The sequence below is a fragment of the Neolamprologus multifasciatus genome, chromosome 11, assembly GCF_963576455.1.
Source record: "Neolamprologus multifasciatus chromosome 11, fNeoMul1.2, whole genome shotgun sequence".
Classification (NCBI taxonomy): Eukaryota; Metazoa; Chordata; class Actinopteri; order Cichliformes; family Cichlidae; genus Neolamprologus; species Neolamprologus multifasciatus.
Window position 1 is genome coordinate 33,857,684 of NC_140449.1, and position 13,848 is coordinate 33,871,531.

The 13,848-nt window shown below is 38.4% G+C and overlaps 2 protein-coding genes across 2 annotated transcripts; one reads left to right on the forward strand and one right to left on the reverse strand.

The window, feature by feature from the left end:
- Positions 1–2,597: 2,597 nt before the first annotated feature.
- LOC146509090 (uncharacterized) lies at positions 2,598–3,998 on the reverse strand. Its single transcript, XM_085176353.1, has 3 exons — positions 3,953–3,998; positions 3,734–3,806; positions 2,598–3,641 (listed from the first exon to the last, which is right to left on the reverse strand). The coding sequence occupies exons 1-3, from the start codon at positions 3,981–3,983 to the stop codon at positions 2,795–2,797; spliced, it is 951 nt and encodes a 316-aa protein (XP_085032479.1). The 5' UTR covers positions 3,984–3,998; the 3' UTR covers positions 2,598–2,794.
- A 2,958-nt stretch (positions 3,999–6,956) lies between these two features.
- On the forward strand, positions 6,957–13,463 carry lamtor2 (late endosomal/lysosomal adaptor, MAPK and MTOR activator 2). Its single transcript, XM_085178257.1, has 4 exons — positions 6,957–7,176; positions 8,246–8,408; positions 8,556–8,645; positions 12,919–13,463. Exons 1-4 carry the CDS (start codon positions 7,109–7,111, stop codon positions 12,973–12,975), a joined length of 378 nt encoding a protein of 125 aa, XP_085034383.1. The 5' UTR covers positions 6,957–7,108; the 3' UTR covers positions 12,976–13,463.
- The last annotated feature ends 385 nt before the right edge of the window (positions 13,464–13,848 follow it).

Below are 13,848 nucleotides of genomic sequence, written 5' to 3' on the forward strand. Positions count from 1 at the left end.
ATCATGTGTGGTGACGTCCTCCAATAGTAGCTTGTTGTGAGTGAGCCATCAGTGCTATCTGTGAAATGCATTTAGTCTTTATTTTTTACTAATTTTCATTCGTTTTACAATACTTTTAATTATAAAATGGGAATATTTGGTGTGAGATTAGATGACAGCTTAGAGGCTAAAGTACAAGATTCCTCTTGACAACTATCAGTATTTGAAAACTATAATCTCTGTATTAAATGTCACGTAATAACTTTAAAAATATTTTAGTGCCCCATTAAATTTAGGATGCTGAAAAGAAAAACAGCAGCACTCTCTGGTGGAAAAAAATATTACAGTTTTATTCAACTCAAAAAAAGGTGAATACATTGATTGATTGATTGATTATTCATAAATGTGTTTGAACTCAGTCTGATTAAACTCACAACACTCTGTTATTGTTGAACTTTTCAGGCTAATACCTTGAATTTATGCAGCAACATCCTCTGCCAGATATTTCCTGTTAATTCTGAGAGCTGCACAATGAAAATACATGTTGGATCATTGTTTTATAAAAAAAAAGATGGTTCACCTCATCAATATTTTCATTCTGTCTCGATTGAAGATCTCGCTTCAGGTTATGCTACAGAATCTAGGCTGGGTTGTGGTAACCTAATTACACCCCCCAACTCCCTCCAATCTGGGTAAAACGACGACCATGTCAGGGACACAGCAATGACAGTGTCTACTTTCTACCTTGTTTCTTCTCTGCTGGAGAGCTTTGATTTCCAAAAATTAAGAGCTTACGGTAACACCCGTCACCAGATCTGAATCAGACACTCAATCTGTTCTATGCATGTGTGTAAAACGACCGTCTCTTGTTCTTTCATTTCACACTGACATGAAGGACAGCGTGAGCTGCACTCTGGCAGGAGTGGAGTGAACTCAGTTGCTGATCAGAACCTAAATAAAATATCTCTGAGAAATTTAAAGCAGATTTGAGCATTTAGGTAGAATTTTGTCTTTGGTTTTATGAGCTATGATAAATGTAACTGTTTCTGTTTCCCAGACGATGTTTATAAGGTTTTGTTATTTTTGTGAACGTCGATAATAAAATAAAAGACTACATTAGTTTCCCTTTCGTATATGAAGATAACTTTGCATTCATGAAGAAACATCCCGCCCAAAAAAAAAAAAAAATACAATTAAAATGTTCAAAAAAAAAGAAGAATTTATGTAATGGATATATGTTGTACAGTTGATTGAAAAACTCCCACTGAACACTTTAGTAATATTTATGTTGATTTACGTGCTGCACAATAATGTTTAATATTTAGTATTAACTGTTATATTCCCATATATCATCGTGATGTTGTTTATTCTATTGCTCTTGTTTTCTTCTGCTTGTTTTCTTTTTCTTTCTCAACAGGTGATCCAGGTGATTGATATATGTATTTTTTTTGTCTGCTTATTTAGTTGGTTTTTGGTTTTTTTATCCCCGTCCCTCTTCTCCGCATTTTTTTCCCCCTCTTCCTTTCTCCCTTTTCTTTTCCTCATTCAAGTCTGTCCCGTATCTAGCAAGTGAAAATAAAAAAAATAAATAAAATAAACAATAAAAGGTGAATCAAATAGACCATTACGGCAAGGCTGGGATGGTCAATTTGGTAAAGTAAATCCGTTGGGCATCTTTCTTCGCCTTTAGACAATAATTCTGATGGAAAAAGAACCAAACGGGACAGGCAAAAAAAAAAAAGTAATATTTATGTTTAATTTCCAATTATCAAAATAATTTGCAACTTTAATTCAAGCTTTTCCTTTTCCTCATCTTGTTCCTTTCTTTCACTCAAACACTAAATTAAAAGTAAAATATGTCATTTACGTCTCCTTTTACTGAATAAAGAGCTGCTTAAGCTGCTTAAGCTGACCCAAGAGGGTCATTAGGAGGTACTTACAGAGGTAGAGTATGATGCTGAACCCCAAAAATTCCCTACTGTATCAAAAGTTTGTATTTTTGTGTGTCATTGTTAAAGGACTTTATGTTTATGGTAAAAGTGCTTCTGAAATTCTTTTTAATAATATCCCCAATTAAGTGTTAGCTTGCTTACTAATGATCCTGACCAAAATGGGAAGCCTGTGCAACCAATTTGCCACAAAAACCCTGAGTCGGCACATGAGTGGATAACTCCAAGTCCAATACTGAGAAGCCCAACCATAATCTGCAGAGGGAGCACTAAATGAACAACAAGCAGAACGTTATTCTACACCTCGTTCTCCTGTGGTTTTAAAGAAGAGCGATTAAGCTCACTTCCAACTTCTTTTTAGTTTGGGGGACTCTGCAAAGTAAGTTCATTTATCTTATGAACCTTTGTGCAGTCCCTCAGTTAATTCATCAGAAAATCTACAAATTTGCACTTTGAGATTCAAACAGTAGGTGTGTGGGGCTTATATATATATATATATGTATGTATTTTTGCACTTTTGATCCTTGTATATACAATAGTTTGCTGATACCTTTACTGTTTTTGAACTATGCACTTGTATTTTCTTTACATTTATAGTGTTGCTTTTACCTACTATAACAATCAGATTAAACCATATTCAATTGTCACTGAGATGAAACCGGCTTCACTGAAAAACAGGCAACAAAATAAGATTGATTGATTTATTGATTTCACTTTCATCAAAGTTAACATCAGAGGTTGTTGTGCTGTTCAGGAAACACTGCCTTACAGTGAAGAATGACAGAAATGTCATAGGAACAATTTCACAGTAATGCATGTCGTTTTAGCTCTCGATCTTTTGATTAGGAGGCAAAGCTACTTAACCTCTACCACCAGTTCAAATTGATAACAGTTTGAATGAGGTCAAAGCCAGGGAAGTCCATGGCAATAATCCCAAAGCATGGTCTGGGATGATTGGGATAAAACTGCCTGAGGTACTGATTGAGCCATGGGTTCACCTTTTCTGCCACTCTTTTCGGGGTCAGAAACATTCCTAGGAAAGTCCCAAAGCCAGTGCCGCTTGTGTAAGTCAAAACAACGTTATCACCCCCACAAGCCTCAGTGGCTTGGCTCAGCTGTTTGATTAGTTTGTTGTCCTCTTCTTTAACTCTGCTAACCTTATTGCTGCTATTCTCATCCGTCTCTGTGAGGGGAATTCCTAGTGTTAAGGTGCTTTTCTGCAAAAAGACCAATTTCCCCCTCACCTGGCCTATATTCGGCATCCCAGAGGTCACCCACACGTGCTGGTCATTGCTAATCAGATTCTGCACCATTTCATTTACCTTATTCTTGTTCAAAATCGCTGGCATCACTCTAATGAGCACAGCCTCGCTGTTAAACTCAGACAAGAAAGCTTTAACAGTGTCCAGAACATCTCTGAATGTGCTGCGCTCGTATATCACCCCATGCATGACGTAGAGGGTGCCTTCCAGTTCCAACACTTTGAGATCCAGGAAACGAATCCCAGCTCTGAGCTGGTCACTCAGAGACAGGACCTGGTATTCTGACTCAGCGCCTCCATGCCGAGCCATGCTGCTGTGACTGCCGGGGATGGTGATAAGAGACAGGGGGCGGAAATCCTCAATGCCAGCCATCCACGGAATATTGTAGGACGCCGGAAGTATGAGGTTTTTATTGTCATTGAAGAAAGGATTGTTGCCATGGCATGAAACCCTGAAGATTTTGAAGATTTGTTGAAGTTACAATAAAGCCAATGCAAGTTAAAAATGATGTCTCCCTGTTTTTATGATACATATGATACATACATGGCAGACAGAAGGACACAGTGAAAAAGAAGACGCTTGTCACCAGCACTCATCTTGACGAAATGTGAGCCAACTGGAAAATTGCAGAAAATACAAGAATAAGTTATGCATTTTTATGTTAACATCCCATTTTTTAAATAAAAAATACCTATGCAACAAAATTAATTGTGCAAGATAACTGAAAGATTTCAGTTATTATGTTGCAGGTTTCAACTGTACCTTGTAGCCAGGGAAATTTCATAGCCAACATCCAGTGCAGCAAAAACCTGAGACTTATATGGTTCAGTTATCAGATAAATTCTAGGTGTATGCCACAGATTGACTGATCTTGATAGGTCTTTAAATGTTTGTTCAGATTGTTATGTTTGAGAAGGTGTTCCCTAAAATCCAAGCAGTCATCTGAGCAGATTGTTCTCTTCATAAAAACAGGGTTAAAACTGATAAGATTACGGGGTATTTTAGTGCAGATTTGAGTAACTCCAGTGAAGGTAGTGTTTGCAAAGTTTAATCAAAAGCGATACCAAGTCTGTTGATCAGAGAGGGAGGTGGCTGATGACTAAACTTATCACTGACTGGGTGTAGCGCTGTTGACCGAGCTTACTGAGCAGATCTGTTGATAATCATCACCCACGCTTTGAAAATATTGAACTATTTACTGACCTTTTGCTCCGTAAGTCCCTCTATATGGTCTCAGCTGCTTGAATGATCTTTAAATAGATATCTGGTAGTTCAAAGCATGTTGTTTTAACGACATGTTTATTCAGTAAGATTGAATGACTAAAATCAGTATCTTCTGTGAGAAAATACTGTCATGTTCCTGGTCTGTTGACCCAGCGTTTTAAGTTTTCGTTTATTTGGATGTTGTTTATGTTTAAGTTCATTAGATTAGCGAAGTTCATTTGGTTATTAGACTCCTTGTGTTTTCTTCCCCTGTATTTAAGTTTCCCTCACCCTTTGTGTTTCATGCTGCGTGTCTTATGTTATCAAGTTTGTATTATCATGTCTGTCTCGTGTTTCCTGTTTTATTTTGAAGGAGTCGTGTGTTCTTTGTTCATTGTATTTAGTTTCACTTCCCCTGTCCTGTCATTAAGCTCATGTCAGTCAGCTGTTCCTCCATGTGTTCCCACTTCCCCTAATCACCTCCTGTGTATTTAAGTCCTCTGTTTTCAGTGTGTCATGGTCAGGTCGTCTGTTGTCCACGCCATTTTTCCTATGCCTTGCTTCCAAGTTTCTTGTCTAGGTTTCCCAGTTTAGGTTTGTGTTAATTTTGCTTCAGTTTGCCCTTTGTTTGTACCTTTTTTACCAGCCATATTAAACGGCTCGCTTTTTGTTAACATTTCAAGTTCTGTTCCCTGTTCCTTGGAGTCTGCGTTTTGGGTCCTTTTGTCAACGCCTACAGTCTGCCCTCGCCAGACTGTGACAAATACAGAGTAAATTGTCCATAACAAAAACAAAATGTTGAAGATCCGGGTGAAAATGATGTTGTAGCTGTTTGGGCAGAGAAGAAAAATACAATAAATATCAGCTCTTACAGGTTTCAGAGAGAACTTGTACCAATAAAATTAAGACCTTATGGTAAAGGTTGCTGTAGTCTGGCAGACTCGTTAGGTTGGCCTTGATTTAGAGTTGATGTTGCAGGAAAGTTGTTCTGACTGGACTCGACTGTCTTCCTCTCTTTGTTCTGTTGATAGGAAAATGAACCCAAGAACAACTTGATGAGGTAAAATGTGTAGTAGCAGAACATGGGCAGGCTTTCTTTGTTCTTCAGATCAGGTGTAGAAGGTCACTACTGTGACAGGAACACCCAAGAATACTTCACCGGTAGAAGCTCGGTTCCTGTCCTCTAAGAAGAGAAATAATGTGTTACTAATGACATTCAGATTGATCCCAGTGTTTGTAATTTTCCATGAAGATGCAGAAATCCAAACTTTTAGCAGACACTGATTCTGAGAGCACTGTTGATGTTGACCAACCCAAGACTCGTGTATTGGTGGATGCAAGCCAAGTCATACAGATTCAAGGAGCAGGTGCCAGCTGGACCTCTAATGTGTATTATTATTTAAATCAGGAAAAGAAAAATGTTATGTATATACCAAGATTTTTGTAATCTTATCAGTGTTAGACATGAAATTGTTAGAATCAAGGCTCTACATGTCAAAGTGAGTAATAAATAGGCAAATTAAGGGTCTCTTTAATATTGTAATATTGGTAAACATGGGATAGCAAGCATGGTAAAAAAAAATGCTTAAAATCTGTTATGGGGCATATTTTACAAGTGTGTAACAGGAAAACAGAAAAAACGGTTAAAACACTATAAACACATACACATTTATGAGGGTCAAAGACAGCATAAAGGATATTATTGGATAGGACTATTGATGGTCTTCTAATTTTGTTTTCTTTGAAAATTGAATTGAGGTATTCAGTCTAGTGTCAGGGGGACGGTTCATGGGACGAATGACAGGATACCCTTGGGCAGATTGCAAAGCTCATCAAATAAAAAACAACAACACAATTTTCAATGTGTTTTTTCACAAATTTGCATCTGATCTAAAATCTTTTTTATGATATTTATATTTATCAGATTATTTGATATTTTGTTTAAAATGTGTTTTAAAAAATTGTATTAAAAAATGAAAAAATTATTTTCTTAGTGATTTTTGCTCCCTCACGACGTCCATCCACTCACTCCCTTTCCCCCAGGTCTTTTTTTAACCTTCACTGACCCAGATGCATGTGTTGTGGTCTGTGTGCGGTATTTATAAAAGAATTTAGGGGTGAAATAAGGTTTTGCACTACAGATGATAGGAGAACATGAGACGAGGCTTTGTGGAGTGTGCCAGGAGGAGGTGGAGACAGTAGAGCATGTAGTACTGCAGTGCAAGGGTTATGATGTGGAGAGGAAAGTTCTGCAGAATAGATTGAAGGAGCGGGGAATTGGGGAATTTAATCTGAAGAGTGTGTTGGGGGGTAGTAGGGCACAGGTGAGGGAACTGGTGGGGTTTCTGAAGGATATAGGTGTTTATGAACGAGTGTAGTTTTTTGTTTTGTTTTGTTTTGTTTTGTTTTTAATTTGGATACATATTGTAAACTCACTGTCTGACCCATAGTCCGGAACAGTAGGAGGCGGTAATGCTCCTTTACGTTGGTTGCCAACCGCCGTTAAACACAAAGAAGAAGAGGAAGAAGAAATAAGGTTTTGAAATACCTACATTTCCCGTGATGCATTGTGATCGGACCCGGAAATGAAAACCGAATCAGCTGACTTGGTTGTGTGTTTCTGAGCAGTTTGGGCACTTTAAAGCTCTTCGTCGCGTCCCGTAAATTCAATAAGTGTTATTATATTTGATCTCTTATATCAGACGGTGAACAGCCATGTTACGGCCGAAGGCGCTGACGCAGGTTCTCAGCCAGGCGAACACAAACGGAGTCCAGAGCACTCTGTGAGTACGGCGAGCTAGCCGCAAGCTAGCCACATGCTAACTGCTGCTGGAGTTTCAGCGGTGCATTTTTTGACGATTACATATAAATTTAAAGGCAATACACATGATAAGTCTTCTGAATATTCGATAAAACTGAATATAACGAATAAAATGTTATTATATGAAACTGTGTATCCTGCATAAAGGAGCTTCTAATGTTTCACGACCAGCAGTCTGTTTGAAAGTGCTCCACACAAACTTCAGATTACTTTATTACATAGTCAGTGTATCCGATCATTATCTCCGTCTCAGTATAATGGCCCAAATAATTGATATAGGTTCATGTCAGGCATTTTCCCCACAGGGGTTTAATTTAAGCATAAAATAAACAGTTGTTTGTCAAATTTCCAAAAATAAGTAGATAAACAATGTTGTCCTAATTTTACATCAAAATAATATACAGTTACAAACTAAAATAACTTTATGTAATGATATATTCCACTAAGAGGAAAAAGGACATCAGATATGTACTAAAACGATTTTTTTGTGTGTGTAAGATAATACAGACGGTGACTATATGTTGATCAATTGTGTTTACCTGAGTAGGTGTCACCAAAATTCCTCTTTGAAAAAGAAAATCACACTTTTAGAATCAACAACTCGTGTTATTAAAATTGTGCAAGTAGTCATCACTATTTTCTGTCATTAGTTGGTATATGACACCATTTATATACGCTTTTAATGGGGATAATAATTATTTAAAAATAACTCTTGCCACTGCAGGGCTTCTTTATCCTTCAAGCTCCCAGACCTCTACCAGAGGCCTGGTAGCTTTTAGGGTCCTGCACAGTATCTTTGCTGCTCTGAGGACTGTGCTCCTCTGGACAGAGATCTCCGTTGTTGTTCCTGGGATCTGCTGGAGCCACTCGCCAAATTGCACCGAGTGCTCCGTTACCGCTGGGACCACTGTACATATGGTGTTTTTGTTCTGACTTTCAAAATATTATGTTTAGTTGGTAACTTTGTCTGTGCTCTGAAAGTTATTATATTAACTTAATATTAATCTGCTGGTTATGTGGTTTCTCATCAGCTTACTGAATAATGAAGGCTCACTGCTGGCGTACTCTGGGTACGGGGACACCGACGCTCGAGTGACAGCTGCTATCGCCAGCAACATCTGGGCAGCTTATGACAAGAACGGCCATCAAGCCTTTAACGAAGACAAACTCAAATTCATTCTCATGGATTGTATGGTGAGACATGCTGTTCCATCATCTTTTATTCCTTTTTCTTTTCAGGTATATGTGAAAGATTTGTGTGGTGTGAGAAAAAGTGGAGCGATCATTAAGTAATAAACTGAGATACTTTGGTCTTCTTCCCTTTAACATTGTCGTTCTCAGGAGGGAAGAGTGGCCATTACTCGTGTCGCCAACCTGCTGCTGTGCATGTACGCCAAAGAAACGGTGGGCTTCGGGATGCTTAAAGCCAAGGTTAGAGTTTAAACTCTCGCCTTTTCATGAGATAAAGTTTCATATTCTGAATGTGGATCATCAACAACCGTTACCGTTTCTATTAATGATTTAGGGCCAGGTTTGAAAATACCGGAAATTTACTCATATAAAGTAAAAGTTCTCTTTGTTGCCAATTTGTGAGTTGTTTTTTTAGGTAAAAAAAAAATCAGAAATTTAATTAATTTACAATATTTATCAAATCCATAAGTCGTTAATTATATTATTAAGCATCTGAGACAAGAACTGATTTCCCAGCATGTTGTTTTACTCATTTAAGTGGACTCTACACGCAGACTAAGTGTTCTAGTCAAATCTAAATGGACAGAAAAAATAGAAACCTTAACATCTGTAGCATGTTGAATTTGGCAGCCAGTTTAATATACTGATTCTGTAACTGACAATTATTGCCTATCATGCTTTTCTAAAGCCTGTGAGATGTCACTAAATACTTTTATTTTTTTACGACTGGCAGGTTTAAATTCAGTTTACTGTAAAGCTTAAAAGAAATCTTCTTAAATCAACGTAAACATTGTAATAGTAATAAGCAGTTTCTTTCAGTAGCTGCTTATTACTCTTCTGCTATTGTCAGTACCTGTGACTGAATATGAATGATCGCAGTACTTTTATGTCTCTTTAAATCATATAAAAGCTCTCGCATGCAAAAACAAAATAATGAATAAAAACTCTTATTTTGAGCCTCCAAACCAGCTGAGAATGGATTTAATATGGAAACAGCTGAGGGTAAAGTGTGGCTCATTATTTGTTTGCACATAAATACAGTGGGGCAAAAAAGTATTTAGTCAGCCACCGATTGTGCAAGTTCCCCCACTTAAAATGATGACAGAGGTCAGTAATTTGCACCAGAGGTACACTTCAACTGTGAGAGACAGAATGTGAAAAAAAAAAAAATCCATGAATTCACATGGTAGGATTTGTAAAGAATTTATTCGTAAATCAGGGTGGAAAATAAGTATTTGGTCAATAACAAAAATACAACTCAATACTTTGTAACATAACCTTTGTTGGCAATAACAGAGGTCAAACATTTACTATAGGTCTTTACCAGGTTTGCACACACAGTAGCTGGTATTTTGGCCCATTCCTCCATGCAGATCTTCTCAAGAGCAGTGATGTTTTGGGGCTGTCGCCGAGCAACACGGACTTTCAACTCCCGCCACAGATTTTCTATGGGGTTGAGGTCTGGAGACTGGCTAGGCCACTCCAGGACTTTCAAATGCTTCTTACGGAGCCACTCCTTTGTTGCCCGGGCGGTGTGTTTTGGATCATTGTCATGTTGGAAGACCCAGCCTCGTTTCATCTTCAAAGTTCTCACTGATGGAAGGAGGTTTTGGCTCAAAATCTCACGATACTTGGCCCCATTCATTCTGTCCTTAACACGGATCAGTCGTCCTGTCCCCTTGGCAGAAAAACAGCCCCATAGCATGATGTTTCCACCCCCATGCTTCACAGTAGGTATGGTGTTCTTGGGATGCAACTCAGTATTCTTCTTCCTCCAAACACGACGAGTTGAGTTTATACCAAAAAGTTCTACTTTGGTTTCATCTGACCACATGACATTCTCCCAATCCTCTGCTGTATCATCCATGTGCTCTCTGGCAAACTTCAGACGGGCCTGGACATGCACTGGCTTCAGCAGCGGAACACGTCTGGCACTGCGGGATTTGATTCCCTGCCGTTGTAGTGTGTTACTGATGGTGACCTTTGTTACTTTGGTCCCAGCTCTCTGCAGGTCATTCACCAGGTCCCCCCGTGTGGTTCTGGGATCTTTGCTCACCGTTCTCATGATCATTTTGACCCCACGGGATGAGATCTTGCGTGGAGCCCCAGATCAAGGGAGATTATCAGTGGTCTTGTATGTCTTCCATTTTCTGATGATTGCTCCCACAGTTGATTTTTTCACACCAAGCTGCTTGCCTATTGTAGATTCACTCTTCCCAGTCTGGTGCAGGTCTACAATTCTTTTCCTGGTGTCCTTCGAAAGCTCTTTGGTCTTGGCCATGGCGGAGTTTGGAGTCTGACTGGTTGAGGCTGTGGACAGGTGTCTTTTATACAGATGATGAGGTCAAACAGGTGCCATTCATACAGGTAACGAGTGGGGGACAGAAAAGCTTCTTACAGAAGACGTTACAGGTCTGTGAGAGCCAGGGATTTTCCTTGTTTGAGGTGACCAAATACTTATTTTCCACCCTGATTTACGAATAAATTCTTTACAAATCCTACCATGTGAATTCATGGATTTTTTTTTCACATTCTGTCTCTCACAGTTGAAGTGTACCTCTGGTGCAAATTACTGACCTCTGTCATCATTTTAAGTGGGGGAACTTGCACAATCGGTGGCTGACTAAATACTTTTTTGCCCCACTGTACATGAAACAATGAGGATTTTTATTCATTTATTTTTAGCTTTTTGTGTTTTTAATTTGACCTCCACTTCACTTCAGAGTTCTTTTACGGAGTCAGAGGATTTCTGCTAATGAAGGAAGTTCAGCAGTTTGATGTAATTCGGCAAAACCTGCTTTTAGTTTAACAAAAGTCTGACTCAGAGGTAACGGTGAACTAGTGCTACTTATAATGAGTTCAGTACGACTGAGCTTTGTTTTTGTTTTTTTAAGACTGTGTCCATCTTTTCGAATGTGCATCCAATTTTTCTTAGTCAGAACTTTAGCCACTTTTCCCAGTCAGCTAATCCTTCACCCTTGAGCTAATCTGCTGACACAGCCTCCGGAGGATAACTAATCTCGTGTTGTATTCAGGACGTCCGGGTAACAGATAATAGATGTCTGAACAAGGCAAGGCTTTCTGTTCCATTTGTTTTCCATTGTGGATAGATTCAAACAAGCTGATTTATAAAAATAAATAAATTAATAAATTCTACATCACTAAATTTTCTTCTTCCAAGAAAGCAAAATTTTCTTGCAAGTTCATGACATGTTCCAAGAGACATTTAAAATTTAGTCTCAATTAGGGCTGCCACAAACGATTATTTTGATAGTCGACTAGTCACCGATTATTTTTGTGATTAGTCGACTAATCAGATCATCATCCATTAGATGTAAAACGTGCAGCTTATTGCACCAGCAGCATCTGCTCTTATACAACTATCATTAGCTTACAGCTTTAAGTGTTTAAGGTATGTGCTAACTAAAAATAAAGACAAGATGATAGTTTATTAAATTTTAATGAAATTTGCAGATTATTTCGGTGAAGTTTAATAAACTCCTTGCTATCTAAAATATAACAGGACACCGGAGTAAATTCTCGAGCATCTCACACTTCTGATAATCAGCTGTCTGCTTGATGTTTGTTCATCTGTGTAAAAACTATAACTTTAATCTCAGCCAAACCGATTTACTCAGGAACAAATAAAATACTGAAAAAAAGAAAAAAAAAACAATAACATTTTTAAGTTATCTAAGTGACTTATATATCATGTTTAACCTGAGTAGCGAAAGACGGCGGTGGGTTTGAAAACGATTTGCCTGGAGTCCGGTGTTCTCACGGCTCTAGTTAGCCTAGCCCCCGGCTAGCTATCGAGCTAGTGGGTAACAGACGTCTCCGAAAACGTCGGAGCGCTTTTGAAAATATGTGGTGTCTTGATAAACTGAGCAGATATTTGAGGTTTACACAGCTACATTCTCGCCTGAAAATATGTTAAACGTTCATTTTGTGACCCAGAAAGAATAATAAGAGTAATATTAAAACTAACTAGCTGCCGCCATTGTTGGAAACTGAGCTGGGCTGCGCTATGAATTCTGGGACAGCTTCTTCCTCTTCGGGGTTTAACGGCAGCTGGCATCCTTGTACATGCAGTGCTGCCATCTTCTGTTTCAGTCCGTTATTACACTCTTAAATCCTACTACTTATTCTTGCGTCTTTTGAGCTCTTACAAAGCTTCAAACGACGCGTCGACTATTAAATCAGTCGACTAATCGTGACAGCCCTAGTCTCAATCACATTCTTAATGATAATGATTAACATTTATAAGCATCGTAAAACATGTCACCCACTCATCATTTAACATTTATGTTGATCAAAATAAAAATTTGATGTATTGAGTCAAATATCATGTCACGACGAAATACAGGTTGTCTTGTTCACATTAAAGAGTTTCACATCAGAAGGTTGTTATGCAAGTAGAATTTATATTGATTATTTATAATAATACTTTGTTATTCTGAAAAGATATGTATTTATTCCAAACATAACTGTGCTGTGTGTGTTGTGATTGTAGGCAGAAGCACTGGTCCAGTATCTGGAGGAACCTTTAACTCAAGTGGCTGCATCGTAGTCGACATGTGACTCACGCTCTTCTGGATGCTTATGTCATGTGATCCATGTGATCCATTCATGGACTACTGTGCCACTCTGCTTGTTCACTAAATGCATAATGCATATATGTCAATGAACGGGCGAGCTTTTGTGTGTGTGCGTGTGTATATATGTATCTATGTGTGTTTGTACTAAAAAATGACCAGCTTGTATGGTGCGTAACTCTTTCCGCTCGCTTGTGAATACGTTCCCTTCAAAATTTGGCTAAATTTGTCTGCTGAAATGATTCCATTATCAAACGTTCCCACAGTCGAGTCGTTCATTTGCAGCTTTCGCTCGGGCGTGCTGATCAAGGCTACACAGAAATTTGAGCATTTTGAAACTTGTCAGGAGCTCAAATCTCATGAAAAGAGAAATATGTGTGGAAACTTTGAACTTTCTTTGAGCTGCAGTTAAGAAGGATTGTATTATTTCAGAGGTGTTAAATAAAAGAAATGTACATTCAAATTTGCACAATCTTTGTTCTTTACGCTGACGTGACAGAGAGGAATGATGGAGGAGTAGATGTATATTAAAACTAACAGTGTGATGTACAGAGGGCTTTAAAAAAATCAAATGTGGTCACGACCTGGAAACAACATGCCAAAAGAAAAAAACTGAACATGCATTTTAAAATTTTGACCCAGAATCCCTGGAATTAGTTTTAATGACAAATTCAGAGGCAGCGTTGACGAGCCGGGGACTTGCGCTGCCTTGCTTCATTTCCTGGCACCACAGAAGAAAACATGATGGAAACGTGGGGCAGAAAGGGCAACGTAGCAAGCTTGCATCTACAACAGGAATCCAGAAAGCATAAGTTTCACTACTTTATTGTTCCAGCAGTCAGTGGCTG